Raw genomic sequence first — 23,572 nt, forward strand, 5'->3', positions numbered from 1 at the left:
CGTTTCTTGTAATGTTGGTAAATCTTTTCCTAACTTTAATTTTCTTTGTTTGAGTAGGTCAAAAAATAATTCCGCTCCGATTAATAAATCTATTGATTTGGGGATATTAAATTGTTTATCAGCCAAATTTAAGTTATAAGGTATCGATAATTCAGTTTTATTAAATTTTTGTAGTGGAAGTTTCTCTGTTATCTCCGGTATTACTAAAAAATGTAATTCTATTTCAAAACTTTCATGTCGCGATTTAATTTTTGCAGTTGTTTTATTTTTTATGATAGTTTCAATTTGATTTATGCCGCTTAAAGGAATATTTATTCTGTCACTTTTTAATTTAAGTTTATCAAAAAGAGATTGACTAATTAAATGGGATTGACTCCCCGAATCTAGCAAAGCGGTACATTCCACCCAATTTTTATCTTTGTTTTCTATTAAAACAGTAGCCGTTGATAACAAAATTTGACTAGAATTAATTGACGTAAAAGTATGCGATACATTTCGATTTAAAACAAAGCTTTCCGATCCGGGATTATCAAATTCATTCGAATCATTTTCCTTTAAAACACTTACATTATTCTCACAGTTTGGCAACGATGCTGTCGCACCCGTTACTTGCCGGCCGCCGTTCGATACTCGGAATTGTGCCTGGCCACTCGATTCTCCAAAACTTCGTGGTTCCTGGGATTGCTGCCGAGGCGATGTTTCAATAGTGCGCCGTCGATTGTCGGTGTTGCCGGAATTTACGTTAAATCTATTTCGTTGATTTTCATTTCGATTAAAATTATGTTGATTTGAATTTTGATTTTGCCTGTTAAGAGAATCGTTATTGTCGATATGTAAAGCTGTATTATGCTTTCGATTACATTTTTTGCATCCACTAGAAAAACAATTTTGTTTATGATGGTCGGGTCTTAGACAGTTAGAACAGAGTTTGTGCTTATTTATTTCGTTATATTTTTCTGATATAGTTAAGTTTGTAAATTGTGGGCAACGATAAATGTAATGTGGTTCATTACATATTACACAAGAAGACTGAGTGTTTTGATTAAAATAAGTGTACGATTTTGGTTCTGTGTGAATGTGTCCGATTACTTTTTTAAAAGTTTGCGATTGTAAAGGTTTCAAATGTTGATTTTGATTTATATAATTTGAAGTTTTATTGTTTTGATTACTAGCCTGAACCGCTTCTAAAGTAAAACACTTTCTCGTTAAAAATTCTGTTAATTCGTTTAAAGTTGGTAAATATTGATCGTTAAGTTTGCCTTCCCATTCCCGTTTAGTTCTTTCATCTAATCTTTGTAAAATGATAGGTATTAACAAGGCATCCCAGCAGTCGACTGGCAATTGTAACTTTTTTAAAGCAGTTAAATGCTGATGAACCAAATCAAGTAATTTTCTCAAACAAACAGACGATTCTTTATTAATTGAAGGCAAATTGAACAAAAGAGTATTAATATGCACGTTTATTATGGCTCTTCGATTTTCATACCGTTTTATTAATAATTCAACAGCAATTGTATAATTATTTGCGATTAAATCTAAGTTTTCAATCAAACTTAAAGCACAATTTCGCTTATATCCGATCTGTCGTCAACAGTCGCTTTGAATTGATCCCAAAAACTATACCACTTTTCACATTTTCCATAAAACTGAGGAGGTCCCAAATCTGGCAACGTCGCGATTATATTAGTAGGCTGCTGTGGATAGGGATACGCTTGCAATATGGGAGTGGCTACGGTTTCTTGACAAGTTACGATCAAACGTTTTGCTTTCGATATTTTAGAGTAAAATTTCGTTTCCGTGTCTAACCTAAATATTTTTTCTTCGGGAATTAAAAATTCCAAACGAGTTTGAATTTTGTCAAAATCTGAAAAGTCTTCTTCAATGCTTTTCAAACGAGATTCGATTTGAAACTTATCGATATCTTCTACATCTTGTACCGATATAATTTCTAAAAATTTTGAAAACCTTTCTAATCTCTCCGATATTACCGATCTTGCGTGTAAGTCTTCCGATTTTTCGTCATTCTGATCCGCGGAACTAACATCCAATTGATGTCTATTTTTTCGTGGCATTTTGTTTTATAGAATTAAATAATGTTAAAATTAATATTATTTTATATTAGTGCAAAGGACTAATAAACCAGGTTCCGAAAGTAAAACTCGGATACATAAATTAAACATAGAGCTTATTTTCAAAAGTAATAAAAAGGCATAACTTAAGTACCCTAAGAGACCCTTTCGAGAAAAAGATTAAAGAAAAATTATATTGATGTGGGTTTATATTTTTCAGTCTTAAGCATTAAGCAGATACGTGTTGAGTACAGCTGTAATAGAGATATACTTGCGTTTAATTGGAATTCCCATAACCTATTTTTATTCACTATTAAAAATTTAGTAAATAAATTGGCAATTTTATCCTTTTAACAAGCTACGATACGAGTTAAATAAAGTTAAACAAAGTACGATACGATAAGAAAATGTCGATATAATAAAATAAATGTCGATACTAAATACCTACCTCTGGGATGGCATCAGCAAATTTTATGTCGATTAAACGATTTCGATTTATCTACGTTTTATTAAATATCGATACGCGATTGTCGATATACATACGTTATGTCGATATAAAAATGGATGTAAAATTCTATAGGTTTCGATTTTTCGATATAATAATTAGAAAACGACCAAGAACACCTTTTTTATTTCGATTAAAAATGTATACACTTGCATACCTACGTGAAAATGCGATTTAAAAAATTAACGGTAAATGTAAAACACATGCATAATATCGATATGTATCCTCATCAAACAAAGGACATGCTTAAACTCTAAATTTAGACACTGTAAATGTTATTTCTTTATTTAATTTCAATTTTCCTAGCCTCAACGAATAAATTGAAACGGGCTTACCCAACGGTTATGTCCTATCTGCAGCAATGTTCTCTAGTTCGGATTTTTCCTTAGGCTTCTTCGTTCGACATCCGCTCGATTGGACCAAAATAATGTTGTGATTTGCAGTAATTTGAAGGACCAGTCAAACACTTAGCTCGACAAAACAAATAAATATATTCGATGTAAGTAAACTGTACAAAGAACATCGGCCTTAGATATGACTAATTACTTAATACTGGGTAATAGAAATAAACGTAAAATTAAAAGGAAATTTAAAATATATGCGTATGCGCCGGTGTCTTGAGTCGTTCTGTCTCACACTTTCTTTCTTCGGACCTCGCTTCCCACCAACCCCTCTCGCTCCCGGATTGGGTGTCGTCACAAGTAAAAAAGCGAGGTTGTCGGCTTGTAATGTCTTTCCAAGTTGGAACATTAACTATAGAATACAAATAAAATAGTACAAAAACTAGGAGAATAATTAACGTATTTACATTTTCATAATAATATGTACAATATTTGTGGACTAAAGAGTTACACAATACAAAAATATGCATATTATATTATAGCATATAACAAATGCTGAAACGTTTTAGTTAAGTTAGTAAATTTACACATTGTAAAAAAATGTGCGTGAAAGTTTTTTTTTAAGGAAAAAAATGTCTTTCATTTTAAAGAATTAAGTAAAAAGTTTTTGTCTTAAAAAACTAAGTACAGTATCATTATAAATTACGTTAGCACTAGCACTTTGTGCATTTTTAATATAGTTTATACTAGAACTTAAATTGCATTGTAAAAGTAAACAAAAGTTATAATATTTACTGATATTCTCTGTTTATCAACAGTTACACTATATAATATACAGTACTCTCAGCTAAAAACAAACCTCACTTCATACCTTTCATAACTTTTTTAATGCTGCTTATAATGGTGTGTCACACGATGGTAGTTTCCGTTTGACATATCAAAGTAAGATTAGCTGGCGGTGAGCAGGTTGATAGAACTTTATCAATTATAGAATTAAACGTCCTTCTTTATATCTAAATTGATGTGTTTTTTTAAAGAAAGTTGTTAAGGGTGGTTTGTTTTGAAATGAAAGCATTGTGTACGCCATACAAGTTAGCTTTCGTTAGTTGTGGGGCGTTTAGAGCGAGTGTTCTGCGTCGACCAATTAATTGCGATAGTGTCGCATTTGAAATGAGAGGCGCAGAGTGGAGGGACACTCTCCAATCGCGATACCTGAAAGAGATTGGATTCGGGGACGTTGCTATTAACGAGAGTTAACTGTACTTAATTTTTCTAATATATTAATCTGTACTACTAATTTGCCAATGCTGTATATACTGAATATTAAAAGAAAAAAGTATGTCAGCGTACAAGCCTCTTTGAAAGATCTTCGTTGATTCAAGTTTTCTTTAAAATGTAAGTAATGCAAAAATTTTGAATTATTTTTGAACTAGAAATTTATTTACTAAATCTGAAATATACTATAATACGCATTTAAAATTTGCTCTTGCATTTGCTTTTCTAGATGTTTAATGTAGAAATTATAATCACGAAGAGCAAAAAATGGATCTCCATCATATTTTCTTAGATGGATATGATGGATTCTAAACCTCTTACATAATGGATTTATGTAAATATGCTATAGCAAGCCCCTTACTATAAAAGCAAGGCAAATCGCCAAATGACAATATCCTTTGCTCTGAAACCCAATTTTAGTTTTACCTTTCTGATATATTTATTATATTTTTATGGACCTAATTATTTTATTGATAATGTAAAAAGGTATCATTTTGCCTGTAGAAAGTTTTTGATGGTGCTTAAGCAATAGCACCGTCAAAGTACATATTTGTGGCTCATCCAGGGTGGACCTAGGATATTTTTATGTCAGATTTGATACAAAGGAAGCCCAAAAGACATACCGAAGTTTCGAATGATCAGTAATTAACAATAATTGAAGAGTTACTTGGTTAACAGAATATTTGACGCTAAAAATAGTAGTGGAAGGTCCATTCCTATCGAATATATTATAGTCAAAAAGCCTGTAATCAGATTTTTCTCACAGATTATTGAGCTGACTAGAAAAAATATGTATATCTTCGTATTTGTGACCTAATGCATTTCCAAGGACATTCTACTTTTTTGTCACAAAATGATAAAGTATTTCGTAAAAAAAATAAAAACGCTCCTATTTATTTTTTAACATTTAAAAACCAATCTATTACACTTATTTATTATTTTATTTAAGGTAAATGTTACATTTTTAACTTACTCATAGAATTGAACTGTTCGAAAAATTTAATTTTTTTATAGTATGTGTAATCATTTTTATTGTTTTAGTAATTAGTATTTTTGGGAATATAACATTTAAAATTAGAAAAATTAAACGCAATTCCTCGTTATACCGAAAACAACAAAAAACAATTAAGTACGTCAAAGAATGAGAGCTTATGTAGCATACAAAATTTTATTTGTTCTGCTTAAAAAAACCGAAGTAATAGAGTGTTCTCTTAATCTTATGCCGCCATACAATGGACCTTACTACCCTAACATCTTTAGTATCTTTAGACTATGGTAAGTGATTAAGCATTCTGGAAGTAATTATTCAATTTATTAAAAATAAGCATATTATTAAATTAAATTTTATTTAAAAATCATATCTCTATTTTAGATGAAACTTTAAGTGTGTTATAAATAACCATTTATAAAGGTGAAACGAGAACAATTTACATTTTCAAACTCAAGCGCAGGAAACATCTTATGTTTGCCAGTTGCATATGAAAACTCGGATAAACCCTTTTTCTTGTGCTCGAAAATACTTCATTTGTCATGGCCCCAAGTCTTGCTCTGAAATTACATTATGGTTTTGCAGGAAGCGACACTTCTTGGCATGAATCTGATATGCTAAATTACTCTATATGGGCCCTCTGCATAAATTTCACATAAGGAAATAGTGCTATCATTAAATTTTACGACCGTACGCTTTTTAGGTTATCAAAACAAATGGTCGAGAAAAGTTTCCTATGAATAGTTGTTCACCTTTGATAAAATCATAACACTGTGCTAAGAACTTTATATGAATTGGCGATGCACAAGTGTGTTTTATGGTTTTAATAACAGAAAATTCTCTAAATATTTATTTAGTAAAGAGAGTAAATTAATTTTATAGAAGGCTCATTTATGCGAGATGGACCGGCAACTTAATTCATAAATTGTAAATTAAAGAAAATATTAGAAAAGTTATGCGTAAAATATTTTCAAGATTGGAGACAATTCTGTTAGTGGGTCTTAACATCGTTATAATACATTTAAAATAGATTTTTTAATTTTAATTCTATTTTTTTTAATAACAAACGAAAATAATTTAATCATGTTAACATGTATTAAATTGTTTTTTAGGGGTATTTCTTAAATTGTGGGCAAATTGGTAAAATGGCAGAACAAAATATAGCTATTTATACTTTTTTCTAATTCTTATTGTTACAATCAGGTTGGTTCTTAATAATTAGGTTTGTTATAATTAGGTAATTACCAAAATTGAAAAAATATACAAACATTTTCTCTAGGAAAATGTAAGGCATATTTGTTTCCCGATTAAAGTCGAGTTCACGCGGAAAGATGTGTCTACAAGTCATAACTGTAATTGACCGTGCAAGAATAGTGGGTGGCTTATTTAAAAGGTCACTCTCAAAGGTTCGTGGATAATGGAGTTGAGGTTTTTTAATGTAATGTGTCTAGCAATTGGAATCATTCTATCCAGAATAATTCTCTTCATTCGATCGAAAAGGGGTAGAAGGCGTGTAACTAATTAACAATAGAACCGTTATATTTACTTAATCATCTGAAAAAACCCAACTATATTTCACAACTTCTTGAACTTCTCTACAGGTGAATACTGGCAATAGGTTTGAGGGTGGCCGACCATTAAAAGCAATCTAACTACAGCCTGAGCTCAAAGTTCATTATATATACATTGAGCACAAGAGCACATAGCCTTAGAACATTGAATGCCTAGAATAAGCCTAGCTGTAAATCAAAGGCGAGGTCATTTGAGTTCACAATCTCTCAGACAATGATGTCAAATCGGCTTCCAATTTTTCATTTAATATATATATATTTTATTTAATATAATATATTTTTCTTAATTCGCTGAAATTTTTTTTAATGTGTTGTATTTTGTAACAAGTAAAAAATTTATTTTTAAAATTTTCGTTTATTTGATAACTAAAAAAATATATTTTAACAAATTTTCCAGAATAAAAGATGTTGCAATGTTGCCACTTTGTGTTGTTTCTGGATATTTTTGCATAATATGTGAAGCGAGCGTTCCATCGATATTCACCAACCAAAATCTAGAACGCAGCATATGTTGTATGCCAGCAACCTATTTATAGTTCACTACCGCTGTTATATATATATACGCTATTATCAATATAATGCCCGTATCTCCTGCAATTTCTAAGAAATATTAATAATTTTTTGTCCAGATTTTAACAATTAATAACTAAATTGATTAATAGTGGTTATAAATCTCTACAATTTAAAGTTTTGTTGTGAAAATTAATTAAATAGTCGAATGTTAAAGGAATGAAAAAGGCATCCAAAGGATTTGAATTAATCTTTTTTCTATAATATATAATAAATATCTAAACACATTTGAGGTGGTTGCAAACCTCTACAAATAAAAGTTTTTTAATAAAATAATTATATAATAATTATTTAATAAATATTATAAAATAAAGTTTAATTTAAATCCTTTGGAAGTTAACCTTTTACTTAATTTTCACAAAAAACCTTAGTTTGTCGAGGTTTATACCCACTATAAACCGATAAAGTTATAGTGGGTATAAACCTTGTTACTTGTATCCGACATAATAGCTTTTCATCAAAAACTACAAAAGCGCTTCGCAGTTATTTTATAGGTCACTGCTAGCGACTAAGATGTCAATGTGTCAGACTTTATAGTGATGACTTTATAGTCATAAATGTGTTCCTGGCAAATGACATATGCTGCGTTCTCGATTTTTATTTCTGGATATCGACCAGGCAGTACCTTCATTTTGCACACATTATTTTTGCAGCATTTCGGGTTCGAATAAGTAAAAAATTTGCTAGATTAAAATAATATACTTAATTACATATTTTTATTAATATTTTCCTAAAAGAAATAGCTTAGGGAAATAGCTTAGAAATAGCTTATAAAGGGAAAAGCTTAGTTTTGGTACCCAATATTCAATAGGCACTTCATAAATAGGTATGTCTTCTTTTATAATATTATAACCTAGAAAAATTACGCCATTGACACCTGTGAAACTACGAGCGCAGTTTCCAAATACCTTTATCGCGAGAATATTAGCGATTTAAAGAATCGCTTCTTTCTTATTATTATAATAATTTATTATATCACTTTATTTTCTTCTGTTAAAATTGAGTAATCAATGGCAACCTGGAATACTAAGTATGTTTATCAACAAAGCAGCCAATGTTATTTAATTAATTTTATTTATTTTAATCAATTCTAGTGTATTCAATGTTCTAAGTAAGCTTTATCAGAATTTTCGAACTCGGTGTTTTTTTTTCTGACAGAAATAGGTATAGGATAGAGGGATTAAACAAGAGCTGTCCAGCTTGCTCATGGACATCCCGTACCACCCTTTGCAGGAGAATGTGCTATGTTGTGGGGTAATATCATCTCTAATGGTTGCAAAGAATTCATTTATGTCAAAGTAATTGGTGATATTATTGATATACAAAGGAAAAATTCTAGACCTTACCATAATAAGTATTTGTAATCGGAAAGCATCAATCGTTTGGACTCGCCCTCACTATCGTCAGATATAAACCGCATTGAAGATGCTTTCTAGGGCAGTATCAGTACGCAGAAACCCACCTAGGACTATACAAGAGCTAGTTCATGCTGCTCAGGAAGTAATAATAATCAGGAAGGAATAAGTAATATTCCTTACCAGCATATCTTCAATCTCATAGATAGCATGGACAGGCATCTCCAAGTTAGAAAGTAGTCGTTAATTTTTTTCTTTAAGAGAGTTACAAAGGCTCTAAGGAACCTCAGGTTTGGTCAAAGTATCCAACTTATATTACGAATAATGATTAATTGGTAACACGTGTTTATCACCTAAAGGCATCATCAGACCTGATCAAAGTTTCTAAAATTTACATTCTTAAAGACAGCAATCTAGGGACGTGCCTACTACCGATAGAGTATAGATACCTCGAAGCTTGCATAAACGCGAGAGGTAATAAATGGTATTAAAAAGTTTTCCAGTATCTTTATTAAAAAGACTAATAATTTGTTAATTTTAATTCGTATTAAGAAATAACCCTATTATTAAAATAAAATTCGAGAGTAGTAAAGTTTTTTTTCAAGTATTTTCGTTGCTTTCTTAATCAAAATTAATGAGTTAAAAAGCTTCTAATCTATTTTCCGATTAAGAACAAAAACTTTGGGAACTTTACGGTGACACAAATTTTTCGAATGTATGTCACTAGACGAGAAGCACCAGGAGTGCTTCTCATCTTTTACTATTTAACTTTAAATAGCTATTTTAAAGCTACATAATCAAAAAATACAATACTAATACAATACAATGCAGCCTGAAAACTTGAAATAATTGTTGATATACTAGAAGAAACTTATACTATGTCCGAGAGAAATATAGCCAGAAGATTGTTTAAAAATTATAAACTTGTATCCGATATAACAGCTTTTCATCAAGAACTACGAAAGCGCTTCGCAGTTATTTTATAGGCAACTGCTAGCGACTAAGATATCAATGAGTTAGACTTTTAATATTGTTATAACATAACAGCCTATGTTTTTCTTCAACTATATCAGTAGTTTTATATGCTATCGTCCGTGGACAAAGTATTAATTTACTGAGGTTTAATTCAAATTATAAGATCAATAAGCTTTCTAATAGACCTCTAAGAAAGAGTCCCAAAATAAGGGTTCTCAAGAGGTTAACAAGATTTGTATCACGGTCACCAAATTAATTAAAGTTTTTGGGAATAAGGAATAAAGTACAATAAAAGTTTCAAATAGTTAAGAGTAGGAAATATTAAGACTTTCTTGAACAATAAAAAAAAGTACTATTAAAAACATCTTATGCGTGGTCGGAGGCTACACACGACCATACAAATCCTTACGCATAAGGCATTTTTAATAGAATCTTAAAGGAACAATTTCGTTTAACTGATGTTTAAAGAATATCGAGAGCATCACAATACAGGTTTTTTTTAAAATTAAACTCTATATAGTTGAAGAATTCTTAGTAACGCGAAGCCTCGCGCAACCCATAAATTGTATTTGCATATAGCGAAGACTGCAACTACACATAAGGCCAATTACAGCAATTATATTTTTCACTATACAAGAATGAATGTACAGAGATCGGCACAATTCGTGAAAACGAGAAAAATTTTAAAAAGGCACAACATGAACTCATATGAATAGGTTAGAAAGAAATTTGACACGCGTATCTGTCATTTACGTTGCTAGTTTAGTAAGGTGTGTTTTCATGTATCAAAAATACAATTTTCACAACAAATTTCTCAATTGTATACAGCATTCGGTAAGTTTTACTTGTTAAATGAAATAGACAAATTTTATGCACTGATATCATCTTATGTAACAAATATAAAGGTAACATATGACGTTAGGCATTTCGTGACATGAACACCCGGGGTATTTCGTGACAAGTTGCACTTCGTCAATTCTAATACAAATCCAAAATTAATAATTTCTAGGTACCAATGGTGCGAATATACAGGGTGTTAATTTGAAACCTTCCCACCACGGCTTTATCGAAAACCACTGTTTAAAAAAAAACGCCGAAATACGTCAAAAGGTTTGTCAAGGGGGACAACTTTTTAACCTAAAATTACTTCACCCCCTTTCACCCATTGCCCCTTATGGTCATCCCCTTAAAAATTTTAAATGGCAAGGGGTATCGAGTAATAGCTTATTTAAAAGGTCTTTCGAAGTCTTTTATTTTGACGTTTGGTTTTTTTTAAATCGGTCGATTCGTTTTCGAGAAATTTAGAAAAATCTTTGTTTTTCTTAATTTGTTCAGATAGAAAATAGAAACATAAAAATATCAGTTTTTATTTCAATAAGTGTTCAAAATGTTGCCCGTTTTTGGCCAAACAATATAGGCGATGTTCAAATTCCTGACAGACATTTTCAAAAACATGTTGTGTGATATCATGGCAGCTGTCGATTGACGAAGTTCATCCAAACTTTCAGGTTGGGGAGTTAACAGGAGTAATAGATTTCCAATGACCCTATGGAAAAAAATCTGCAGGAGAAGATTGGTTCTCCAATTTTTTGAAACGATATTCTAATTATCCATATATCAGCACCAAGCACTTCTTGACCAAATCTACGCTTTTAAACGGGTGACTGTCATTGAATTCTTCAAAAATCTACAAACCACGTACAATCAAATAGACTATCCTATGTGATTCTTCCACTTAGTCTTCAATAACGGTCAGTAAAAATGTCAAAAACGCAGAAAGACTACAATTATCACTGACTTAACCGAAATTTGGATATGACAATTGGTTAACTATAGCTTGCTAGCTAATTTGCTTCGATGTCATAAAACATGGTCTGATATTTAATGTTCTATCTTAGATAAGTCTAATAGAAAAGACGCACATGAATTTATATTAATTAGAAATCATTTTTGAATTCCTCGTTCAACTTAAGAAAAATCTCCCTTGCATCTTTTTTCATGTAACACGATGTTTTAAGGTAAAAAATAAAACATATTAAAGCATATTTTTCCTCACGTTTTTATTCATAACTTCATTCCTTAGATCATCAACATTTTCGACGGGATTGAATTAAACTAAGGACTTAAAGAGAGTTTATATTTTAAATGTACCAATTTGGTGCATTGGTTGGCGAAAACGAATAAAATATTATGTTATGTAATAAGTTACTTATTTTATTGGGTATTACATTACTTATAGCAAGAATCAATTTAGAAATTACTATTTCACATGCTCAAAAATTGAAAAGAAAAAGAAAATAGATTTATTCACGTATTTAAAAGAAATATGAACTAAAATCTGTAATGATACCGTTCGATATACTTAATTTATTTTAAGTTCAATAAGTGTTAAGTACAATAATTTACTTGAGGTGTAATAGATTTTTTTATATACCTAGGAGCTGACGTTTAATCTATTAATCTTTAAGCTCGTTTTTTTTTAATATCCTACCTAACTTTGTTATAGAATTTAAAAAAAAACGATAAAAACAACGATAAAACTTCTCCTTGTTTTTATATTGCTTTAAACATTTTTGCTACAGGGCGTTAGTTACTACCAAAAAAACTGAGAGCGTTTTGATTTGATTTTTTTTGTAGGGTTTCCCCCTGTCCTCTAATATCATTTTTCATATACTACTTTTTGTTGAAGATATTAATTGCTTTGACTACTTCAGCTTTTGCAAAATCAGTGCAAATTACATCGACTTGAATCTGTCATGAAGAACGTGATAAATTATAATAATTATAAATTATACGTTATTAAATAAAAAATAATAACAATAGTTTTTAACTAATTTTTTTATACAGCCAATATAATTAAAAAGGATTTTTAGCTATTACCACATTTTATTACTACATATTAAACCAAACTTATAACTTAAAGTAAATAAAGAACCTATTATACTTACCCTAAATAATCTCTTTCGACGTATCGGGAATTGAAAGCGTAGCATAATCCATTTTCAGTTAGCAGGTAATAAAAACTGATATCTCCATGACAGCATTTGATTGGTGCTGCTCTGAACTCGCAATTATAAAAGATATCTTCGCAGGGCTTTGCCAACTAAGCCAGAAATAATTAATAGTATTATTGACAATAGTATGTGTAAAAAAAAAGACTGACAGAAAAGGATTTGTTCCTATTTCTTATTATTGGGGGATTTATAGAAGTAAAAATGATAATAGTATAATTATTATAATATACTAAGGCAATACATAGGATATAAACAAAGAAATTAAAATATAGTGAGAAAATTTAAAATATAACAAATACATAGTATTTAATAATGATTGGAACAGAGACTTAAAAATACCTATAACTTGTTTGAGTATAAACACTACTTTTTTCCCAGGATTAAAATATATTATTATATCGACTATAGACATATTGTAATATCCAAAAATGGTTATACTGTAATAGGACAGGATTAAATATTTATTTCGCATAACATTTGTAAATAATAAAATTCTAATTATTCAATAAGGAAGAGGAAGCCGTTCCTAAGGGAGCTATGTACGGAGTAATTGAGTACTATAAATTCGTTTGTTTTTCTCAATATTTTTATAACCATTTAATGCTCAATCGGTTTAAAATTAATGTATCTATATGTTTATATTTTAAGCCATTTAATTACGGTTTAAAAAAAAATAATAAAATTTGGCTTTCTACATATAAAAGTTAAAATACATCTTACGAAAAACCTGAGTTTGGAAACTTTAAAATAATCGCTTTCGTACGTATTTGCAAGGATTATTTCACATATTTAAAGGCTAATTTACACTTAGGTAGTAGTGAAGTAGGTTATACAGGCTTTTCTTAAATTAAAATTTAATTTTCAAAGTCAATTTTCTTGCAAACATAGAGTAGGTAAAAGTATAAGTTTATACTTTTTTTGATTCATTATAAAATTAGCTCAGTATTAAACTTATATGTAAAATTTTTTGATATTTTTTGTGCATAAAATTTTATTTTATACAAACAGTTAAAAAAATATTAAGTCATTCTGGTATAATAGTTATAATCCTTTTTATAATATTCACCGTTATTGACACAATTTTCTTAGCTTTACGCAAATATAGACACTGAAAGTGTACAAAATGTTGTTCATAGACAGACCTACTCTACTTATTTTCAACCAAATACTACTGCACTAATTAAGAGCGATTTTTTTTACAAATTCTAAATTTTGTGTGCAAAAGTATCAAATTAAAATATCGTAAAATGCAGCAAAATGTCAAAACGTCTTAGACGTTCAAGTATGTATCGAATATGGTTCTTCTTGAAAAAATGCGTCACAATAAAAAAATATTTCCAACCAGTGAAACTTGATTGGTTTCGAGGGAAGTTAATTAAAGATATATGTGAAGCTAGCGTCCGATACGTTGTTAGCAACCAAATTCAGAACGCATAATAAATTCGTTGCAAAACAATTTAATTACTGTAATTTTAAAAAGTCCATACCGGTTCGATTCATTTGATTCATCAATTCGACACATTTACTTTTTTTATTCTTTTATTCTTGTTTTCTTAATTTCAAGCGTCTTACAGATATTCTGGAACAAGCTGGATTTAAAATTTCTTGCTTAGTCTGAGTGTATCGCCAGGTACACCAAATCGACAGATCTATTTTTTTATTAAGATTTCGGCCATAGTAAAGACTTGCTGGTTTGCTAGAGAGTAGGCCTCAATCTATTTCGTGTGATAATCAATCACGACCACGATGCACTTATTTTCTGCTTCTGATTTGGAAAAACGGACCAGCAATGTCAATAGCAATCCTTTCAAAGGCATTTACGTTATAATGTCGCTTCAAAGCTTGCTATTTTCTTTGCGGCCTCAGCAAAATTTTTCCCTTACTTTTCGCAGGGTTTTTGTACTCCAAGATATCCTCCTAACTCATTATGTATTTCCTCTAAAGACTCCAAAATGTGACATTTAGGCACAACAATTTGCTTTCTTTCCTCTTTGCATACATGACTTGTACATAGGGAATACTTGACAACGTCTTCCCAAATTGGCTTCAGCTTTCTCGCTTTGTTTACATAAGTTAGGACTATCTATATCGGGATCTTCCTATTGGTTTCTTAAAAGATCTCCACTTTGCCAAGTATCATCGGCGATAGTAGCTCTTAACAATTTAGCATCTTTCTCCTCTGCTGGCTGTCAGTATTTGCAGTCCTCCGGATAAAGTTCTCCCAAAACGGCTTTCTAAATTTAGGTCGATAATCGTTACTTGGCATTGACCTTCCTTAGCTTTTCGGGAGTTGAAATAGCGCCTTCTGAAGAGTGTCTCTTTACGATACTCTTTAGAATATAACTTGCTTTATCATAATACATTCTACGGTTCTTCTACGGCTATATCCTTAATTAACCACTCTATTGATTCACTTAACTGATTCGTATTCTTGGAATCTTTGAATTCAAGAGTCTGTTATAATGCATTTACTAGCTTAGGTGGATGCGCACCTAATTTAGTAAATAAATGCACAATAAGTTTTACCTTATTTCACTATCATGAAATCTATCCAGGAATAACTGGACTGCCAAACGTTCCACTATTCCACGTGCAATATCAACTTTAAATTTTTGCAAGGTTTCTTTTAATTTTTGGCACCGATTTTTTTACTACGTATGACATATGCCAGATGCGGTTGGCCTCGACGTATCTCCGAATGTCTCACTAGGTGATTGTACACTTATTGTTCTTCGGGAGACATTCTTTGCAAGATGGCAGCAGCATCTCTTCTTAAGGTCAATATAAGGCCCGTGGCCTTCTTCCTATATGATATGACTAACCAATTGTTTTTGCAGTCGCTTCAAATTGATGCTAATAAATATTCCAGGATGTAGCATTTAATATCAAATTGAGGTGGTTTAAGGAGCATCGGCTCAACAGATTCCTTATTTCCCCATCCTAGCTCCCAGCTTTTCACACACTTTCATCTGATTTATTTTAGGTGCTATTATTTATTTTTCAACACTTTTCAATTGACGGATGTCTAATTATTAGCTCACATCTCACATTAATACAACAATATAGCTTTTCTACCCATTTGTTAGGTCTCAATTTAAACAATTAATGGACGAAAATGGTCAGCTAAACTATAAACTACCTCTAAGCGTCGACGCGCATCCTTACATACTCACTAACCTTCCATTCGGCTCCAGAGGTGTCGTGCCCACTTTTATCATTCCGGAATGACGGCGAACAGCTGTTATTAGCGGCGTTACCAATCGTAGGAAAGGAATAGTATAGAAAGGGCCAAATCCTGTATGGCAAGTGATACTTCCACAATCCTATTCTCGGACTGGCGTGGCCCGCCTGGAAGACGTAAACAAAAATTACGTAAAAGGGCGTGAAACATGATGACGGAGAATATGTGACAGCAGAAGCGAGAGAAAAACGAGGGAGAGAAAGAGACGCATGCGAGAGTAGGGAAAATGAGCTGGTTTCGGCTCCAGCATGTGGCAAGCATAAGAAATATCTCTCCTCCCTCGAGCCTTCTTGGTCTTAAGTCTGAAAATAAATTACTGGTAACAGACAGAGCTGAGCATTCCTAATTTGCTGCTAGCAACCGATCAGAACTACCTTCACACACATTATTAAAAAAGGGTATCGACTTCGGCAAGTACACGTTACAGTTTCAGAATACTTAATATAAAACAAAAAGGTTAAGGATGATGGTTTCACCTGTTGATTGACTGTTAAATTACAAAAAGGGCTCAATTTAAAAATATATATACATTAAAATTTAACCTAAAAATCTAATAGTATTGTCTATAGCAAGTTGACAATTTTAATTAGACTGAAGTATTAAAAAATATCAATAGAATATAATAATATTAAAAACGACGAAACAAGGTTCAAGTCGATTGGATAATTATTTTTTATGGAATAGTATCAGCAAATCTAAAAAATGATATTTTGAGAAAATCTCGTTTAAAGGAAAGAATACTAATTACATTTATAGAATACCTATCTAGATATGGTACTATGGTATGGTGCTAGATATGGTAGGTATCTAACTACTAATTCTAAAAGTTCTTTTTCTTATGCTGGTTTTTTTTTAAATATTTAAAGAAAAGTTGATTTTGTCCCCACTGGCTAAGTCTTTTTTAATGGTTGTCGCCACTGCCAAGTCTTATTTTTTTATCCACAATAAAATTAAAATGAATTTTATATCGCTAATAATTTTGACAAATTTTAAACTAATTATCAAATAAATGTGAATTTTAATATTTACTTACTACCACGCCAAAACTTAGACTTTATTAGGTTTAGAGGAGTATTTATGAATGTTAGTAAAAATATTAATATTATATACATGTTTCAAATAACCAAACAGTTGCGTTTATATTAGCTTTATTATTATAATAAACTTTAAATTATCTACCATATATAAAAAATGTTGGTACTTAAGTACTTTGAAAACCAAATTTTTAATATAAAAACTATATATTTACCTCAAAAACTAGTTTTCGGATATCACGTGAAACATTAGGCATCTGAAAAAGATTTTTTTCGTGTTTCTTTACAAATTTGGGAATTGTTCTTATTGACAGTTTACTAAGATCCACATAAAAATCAATTTCTTCTTCTTGTTTAGGTGTCATCACTTCATCTCTAAACATAAAAATACTATTAAATATACATGAAATAAATATTCAAAGCAAGTTAAAAACATTTTAATATACATATTTAAATACATGTTTAACATATATGTTAAGCCTAAAAGCTACTTAACTATTCTACAGTTTAAATCTAATTAAATTTGAAACGAAAAAACTATTTTACTCGAAAGAGCTTTTTTTATTGGAAAATAATATTTTAAGCATTTTCATAGAGAAATCGTTTTTCATTTGTAGTATGGGTTAATGGCAAATTAGAATTGCCTACATTTTACAAAAATTATTGTTTTTTTTTAAATGTAATGAATATATAATTTTTTTTTTCAAATTATAAATTCAATGAATTTTCGAAAAAGGTTTTACGTGTTTTTGTTAAAAATAAATGTAAAACTACCCTGACCATGTACTCGCTGATCCACTTTAGCAAGAATAATACTAGTTGAATAATTTACAGTCCAACTGCAACATAGGAGAAATCCAAATAAACTTGGTTAAAACCTGAACTAACTCTGGAAACAATGTTAATTTTACGAAGTCCCGTTTCCCAAATAAACACGATGTGTAAGAGGTAGAATTTTAAATTTATTTTTTTTTCGTTATACAAAATGTATAAAATTAAGTTAAAGGATTATAGAAATGGCAATACCAGGGCAAGCATTTTACCAGGACATTCTTTTTTAAAAAAACATCTTGTCGGACTTGCATTGTCTTATTTATTTATTGTAACACGACGTTTCGGTTGGTAAGTATCTCCAACCGTTATCAAGTGTAAACTGACAGCAAACTACTATTCCTACTTTCCCCAGTAATAGCAAACATCTTCATGGAATGGTTTGAGGAACATGCAATAGATGCCTCCCGGTGCAAACCGAAGCTCTGGCTTCGATATGTGGACGACACCTTCATCATCTGGGACAAAGAGGAAAAAGCACTTCAGGAGTTTCTGCTTCACCTCAACAGTTTCAGACCAACAATCAAGTTCACGATGGAGACAGAAAAGGACTCAGCTCTACCTTTTCTAGATGTTCTCGTTAAAAAGGTCGGCGGAAATCTACGAACTTCAGTTTATAGAAAACCAACACACACGGGTCAGTATCTGCGCTATGAGTCCAACCATCCTGCAACCACCAAAGTAGGCATCATAAGATCCCTCTACAATAGAGCTCGAACCATCTGTAGAAACGACGAGGATCTCAAGACTGAAGTGGATACCATCTACAAAGACCTACAACAGAATGGATATCCAAAGAAGCTAATAAGTAGGACCATCCAAAGGACGCGTCCAAATCAAATCAGAGACGAGGCCACCACGACAACCAGACTTCTACCCATACCTTACATTAGGGGTACATCGGAACAAATCCGACGCATTGCCAGCAAGTACAATATTAGAACTGCCTTTAGATCTAGCACCACTATCAGAAGCGTGGTTTCAAAGACCAAACCAGATGGCATGGTGGATACCAAAAATTGCGTCTACCGGATCCCATGTGAGTGCGGTGACTCATACATAGGTGAAACGAAGCGCCCCCTAGAAATCAGAGCGAAGGAACATCGCAGCTGGACCCAAAGAGGAGAGGTTTCCAAATCCGGGATAGCAGAGCACGCGTGGCATAATGGACACAATATCCATTGGTCAGAAGCCAAGATTCTGCACAAGGAACAGCACTGGCGGAAGAGGAAGTTCGTAGAGGCAGCTTTCATTTCACAGAATCAGAGGATCTTCAGCCAGCCAAGCGTCGATTTACCCAACATCTGGAAGCCTCTACTCTCAGGACAGTGTAGGATCTAGAGAGACGCGTGTCCTTCCCCCCTCCAACTCTTTTTCACGGATGACTTTCCCTCCCTTCCCTCCCCTTCCATATCGCTGCACACATCTAGTATATAAGCCTATAGAATAGTAGTTTGCTGTCAGTTTACACTTGATAACGGTTGGAGATACTTACCAACCGAAACGTCGTGTTACAATAAATAAATAAGGCAATGCAAGTCCGACAAGATGTTTTCACTGTACCATTGTCTACCACCTTCAAAAACACATTCTTTTTTAACTTTAAACACGTTCGATATGTTTATTTACTAATGAACTAATATAGCTGCGACTTGTCCAGTCGCTTGCTGCTTTGTATTAAGTCATCAAATGCCTTTTAACTTTGTTTAATGAGTTTTGCTACAAAAATACTAGGTTTATACTCGGTGTTGTAATTTGATACTACTTTATCGACATAGGTAAAATTTTTATAATGTATTTATTTATTACTCTTGTTTTTATTTTAAGGTCGAAGGCATATGCCTGTGTAATATTGCATATTAAAGTTTGCTCACATAAATCGAATTTTAAATGCTAGTATATTTGACGTAATGGATTTATCGGAGGCAGGATATAATGTTAAAATCGACTCGGCTGCTCCTTCCACAAATAACTATAATTTTGTTCGAAGGGATCGAACGGATGAAGCAGAGATGTTAAATGTTCTAATAGGAATGCCTTAAAATACACAGTCTTGGACATCTCTAGTTCTAATAATAGCATTCTAGGGCAAATTTTAATCACTATTTATGTTTTGAATCAGTATACAGATCACTAAACCCCATCACTTAATTCTTGTGTCATTTTACTAAAGGATACCTTAGTCCTTGATTCTTGACGGAGATATCAATATTGATTTTCTTCGACTGTTAGTAACAAGGCCTAGTTGCTATATACAATTATAATAATCGATTATAACAATCTTTTTGGAAAATATGGCCTTCAACGTAACATCAGATACCAAAGATATTAGAAATACTAATGTAATAGAGGTACACGATCTGCCTTATCACAAACTTGTCTTATTTAGATTGTTTGTTAATCCACGAAAAACACAGTAAGATTTTTAAACAAATACAGGGGCGTTTTCATTACTGGTTTATACAGTATACATTGTAAGAACATCTATTTACCTTTCCGACAAGGGTTTTTAGCAAATGTTACTGGTATTCGAATAGAAAAAAACTGGGGTTTACCATGAGAAGATAAACTCAGAGGTTTTAAAGAATAGTTTTAATTAATTCTTCTTCGTTTAGAAGAGAATTGCATAATAATTTTAGATAATGCCTTATACCACAGCAAGAAGGTTGAAAAAATGTCTACAAGTGGAACCAAGAAGGCCTATTCAAAGTTGGTTAGATAGCAAAGACATTCGGTCCGAACAAGACATGATAAAAGCCGAAAATATCTGCTCCGTGAATTAAAACCTAACTGAAAGTTTCTGATGAGGCTACGTAATAAACAGTTTGTCAGTTATAAAAAAACATAATAAAAAGCGACAGGTTATATTTTAGAAGAAACCCACTATTTATCACAGTTGATACGGAAAAAAGAAACATTTTTACGATATAAATATAAAATATATCTTATAATCACTTATATCACGCAAAATAGTTATTAATGAGTATTTAATTAGAAAGATTTTTCCTTCTGCCTGGAAATCAACTAATATCTTACTTGTCTTAAAAAGGTTTCACGCTCTTCAAGGTCCTTGAGAAGCTACTATGTGATCAACATTAAATTTTTTATAAAGAAAATATACTTGCTTCTGCACAGTTTGGTTTTTGTTCTTATCTCAGTACAATAACCGCTCTTCTACATAATACTGATTATCTTTTGTTAGCTTGAGTTAAAGATAAGTCAATTTGTCTCATACTTTTTGAAAATAGTAAGCCTTTGGTCTATAGTATGATCACTGCTTCTTCGGTCATCAATTCTTTGAAAACATCTTGTCGGACTTGCATTGTCTTATTTATTTATTGTAACACGACGTTTCGGTTGGTAAGTATCTCCAACCGTTATCAAGTGTAAACTGAATCAATTCTTTATAATACTCATGGTATTACTTTAAATGGGAATAAAACCTATCTAATTTTAAAAAGAATAAACATCATGTACAAAATCAAAATACTAGTTATCTAAACATTCTGTAAAATAAAACTGTCCAAGACAAATTCAGAGTGAGTTTCTCGTACACTAGTCATAATTAATTACATGGAAAATCAATTTTGACTTTCCAATAAAATATTCCACGTCCTGCTAAGTATAAGTTCAAATATTAGAAATATTGCTTATTATTGATGCAAGTACGATAACTCGATGTAATAGTAAGCAAGCTTCACCTTAAATAAAAAAGGGTTCAAAAAGCTAATCCATAAGATATGCAGTGCTTTGCTTAGCAGTTCGAATCCCAAATCGAAGCAAAATTAGAAATCATGAATTTCAAGCTTGACAAGCTCTGCTTTTTCCTAAACAAAGTTAAATTATTCAACGTATGGATGCTACGAGGCACAATTGTACCAGAAATTTTTTCCATAATCATTTTTCCAAAGATTTTGTCCAAATTGGTTAAACTGACAACGTCAGGTGGAAGAGGTGTGTCGATGCGATAATATTACAATTAACTGGTTGCTATAATGCTAGAGTGTTCGGAAACTTAATTACTGCCAATGGATACATCCCCAAGCCTACCCCTAAAGGTCAGAATTTTGGTCTTATTGAAGTTCAATGACAAAGTATTTAAATCAAACCAATCTCGTATCCTCTGGAGGTTCATTATCAGGCTCAGATGCAAAAAATGGTGGTGTCATCGGAAAATAACGTTATTCTCCTTAATGTCTAGATTTGTAAAATCATTGACATATGAAAGAGAAAAAATTAGACTCAAGACCGATCCCTATGGCACCCACTCCAGATAAAAACGGAACCAGGAATGTGCTACACATCTATAACCATAGCAGCCGAGCTTCCGAAGCAAAACGATTTCAAGGTAACACAACCAAATGCCTTTAAAAGGTCACAAAAAACTGCAGCGGAAACACCACCGCCATTCATTTGGGCACACAGATCATTCAAACAATTGTAAATGGCATCATCGGCCCTCTTGAAAGTGTAGTAAAATTATTTGATGGAGTGAAAATATAGAAAATATAGTAATATTGACGTATTCAGCGGCGAGGATTCCCTTTCATTTAGTATTCTGTTAAGTTTGTATTTTTGGAATTTTATGATATATACATACATTTAAAAATTAAATCAGCTATGTTTTATTTGGAACTTTGTCACCTTTACCGATTATATCTTTAACATTTTTTAATAATAACTTAATTATTTAATCCCAAGAAGACATCGCGGACTAAAGCTAGTACCAGTAAGAATGAATATTTTTAGCATTGAGAGTATCTGTAAAAAAATTATTGTTCATAAGATAGTAAGCATGTAATTTATATTACAAAAGACGTTTTAAATATTATAATAATCAGATTTTTGTATCCTTCAACTTTGTTTTTCTTCATAATATTTAAATGTGTATTTTCTTTCGCTATGTTTTTCAATAATTTATATTGACAGAAGTTTGATGAAGGAATAGGTAACTTATAAAATATTTTGTTAACATTATCCTTAATCAGTCATTGATGTCCAACATGATGAACTACTAATTTTTTGAAAATTCGCTGTGATTTTTAAAAACATAGAAAGTTATAATAGTAAAATTGAACAAATCCATTATTATTTTAAACCATTATTTCAACTTAAAAATAAAAGCGTTTTTAAATTATTTTCAGTTATTCAACACAATCCTTTTTTAGCTCCAAAATACGTTGTAAGAAACGAGTGGCTTAAATAATATTATTCGTTTTTGAAGCCGAGGCGACTTCTTTAAATTTTAAAATTCATTTAGAATTTCACTCAGTCTGGCGCTGCACCTTGCTCTAAAAATTTGTATTAATATTAACCATGTGTGCATTATATGAGGTAGATTCAAGAACGAAAGTTTAATGAATAATAGTGTTTTTATTTTTAAATTTATACACATTTTTAACAGACCTTTCAGTACTAGTAAAAAAATAATAAATCCATTTTATCATTTTAAACTTGGTTAATGTACATATAGGAAATGTTATGTTCTTAATTTCAGTTGGCTAAGTTTTGCGCTTGACACTTCAAGAGTAGACAGACCTACAAAGAATAACCGTACCGCTAACGATGTTAGCAAAGTATATAGATTTCAACTGTTAGACTGTGATGTTAGCATCTTCGTAATAAGATTAAAACTTAGTTTTAATCTTCTATTATTAGCGAAGAACGTGTTGAGAGAAAAATAAAGAGTTTTGGTTAGTGGTAAGACTGTCTTGTAATTTAAGATATATCAGGGGTGATAGTATACATCAAAATAAAAAAGGATGCAAATATATATTTGGTATAAAAAGCTTCGTTTTCGTCG

The 23,572-nt window shown here is 31.4% G+C and overlaps 1 protein-coding gene across 1 annotated transcript in view; it reads right to left on the reverse strand.

The window, feature by feature from the left end:
- The window catches only part of LOC126734645 (uncharacterized), a 134,227-nt gene that overhangs the window by 55,446 nt on the left and 55,209 nt on the right, over positions 1–23,572 (reverse strand). The window contains exons 3-4 of the mRNA XM_050438342.1: positions 17,154–17,313; positions 12,598–12,752 (exon numbers count right to left, since the gene is read on the reverse strand). Of these exons, the coding sequence (XP_050294299.1) occupies positions 12,598–12,752; positions 17,154–17,313 (315 nt within the window). The remainder of the gene's footprint in view (positions 1–12,597; positions 12,753–17,153; positions 17,314–23,572) is intronic.

Source organism: Anthonomus grandis, chromosome 3 (assembly GCF_022605725.1).
Source record: "Anthonomus grandis grandis chromosome 3, icAntGran1.3, whole genome shotgun sequence".
Taxonomy (NCBI): Eukaryota; Metazoa; Arthropoda; class Insecta; order Coleoptera; family Curculionidae; genus Anthonomus; species Anthonomus grandis.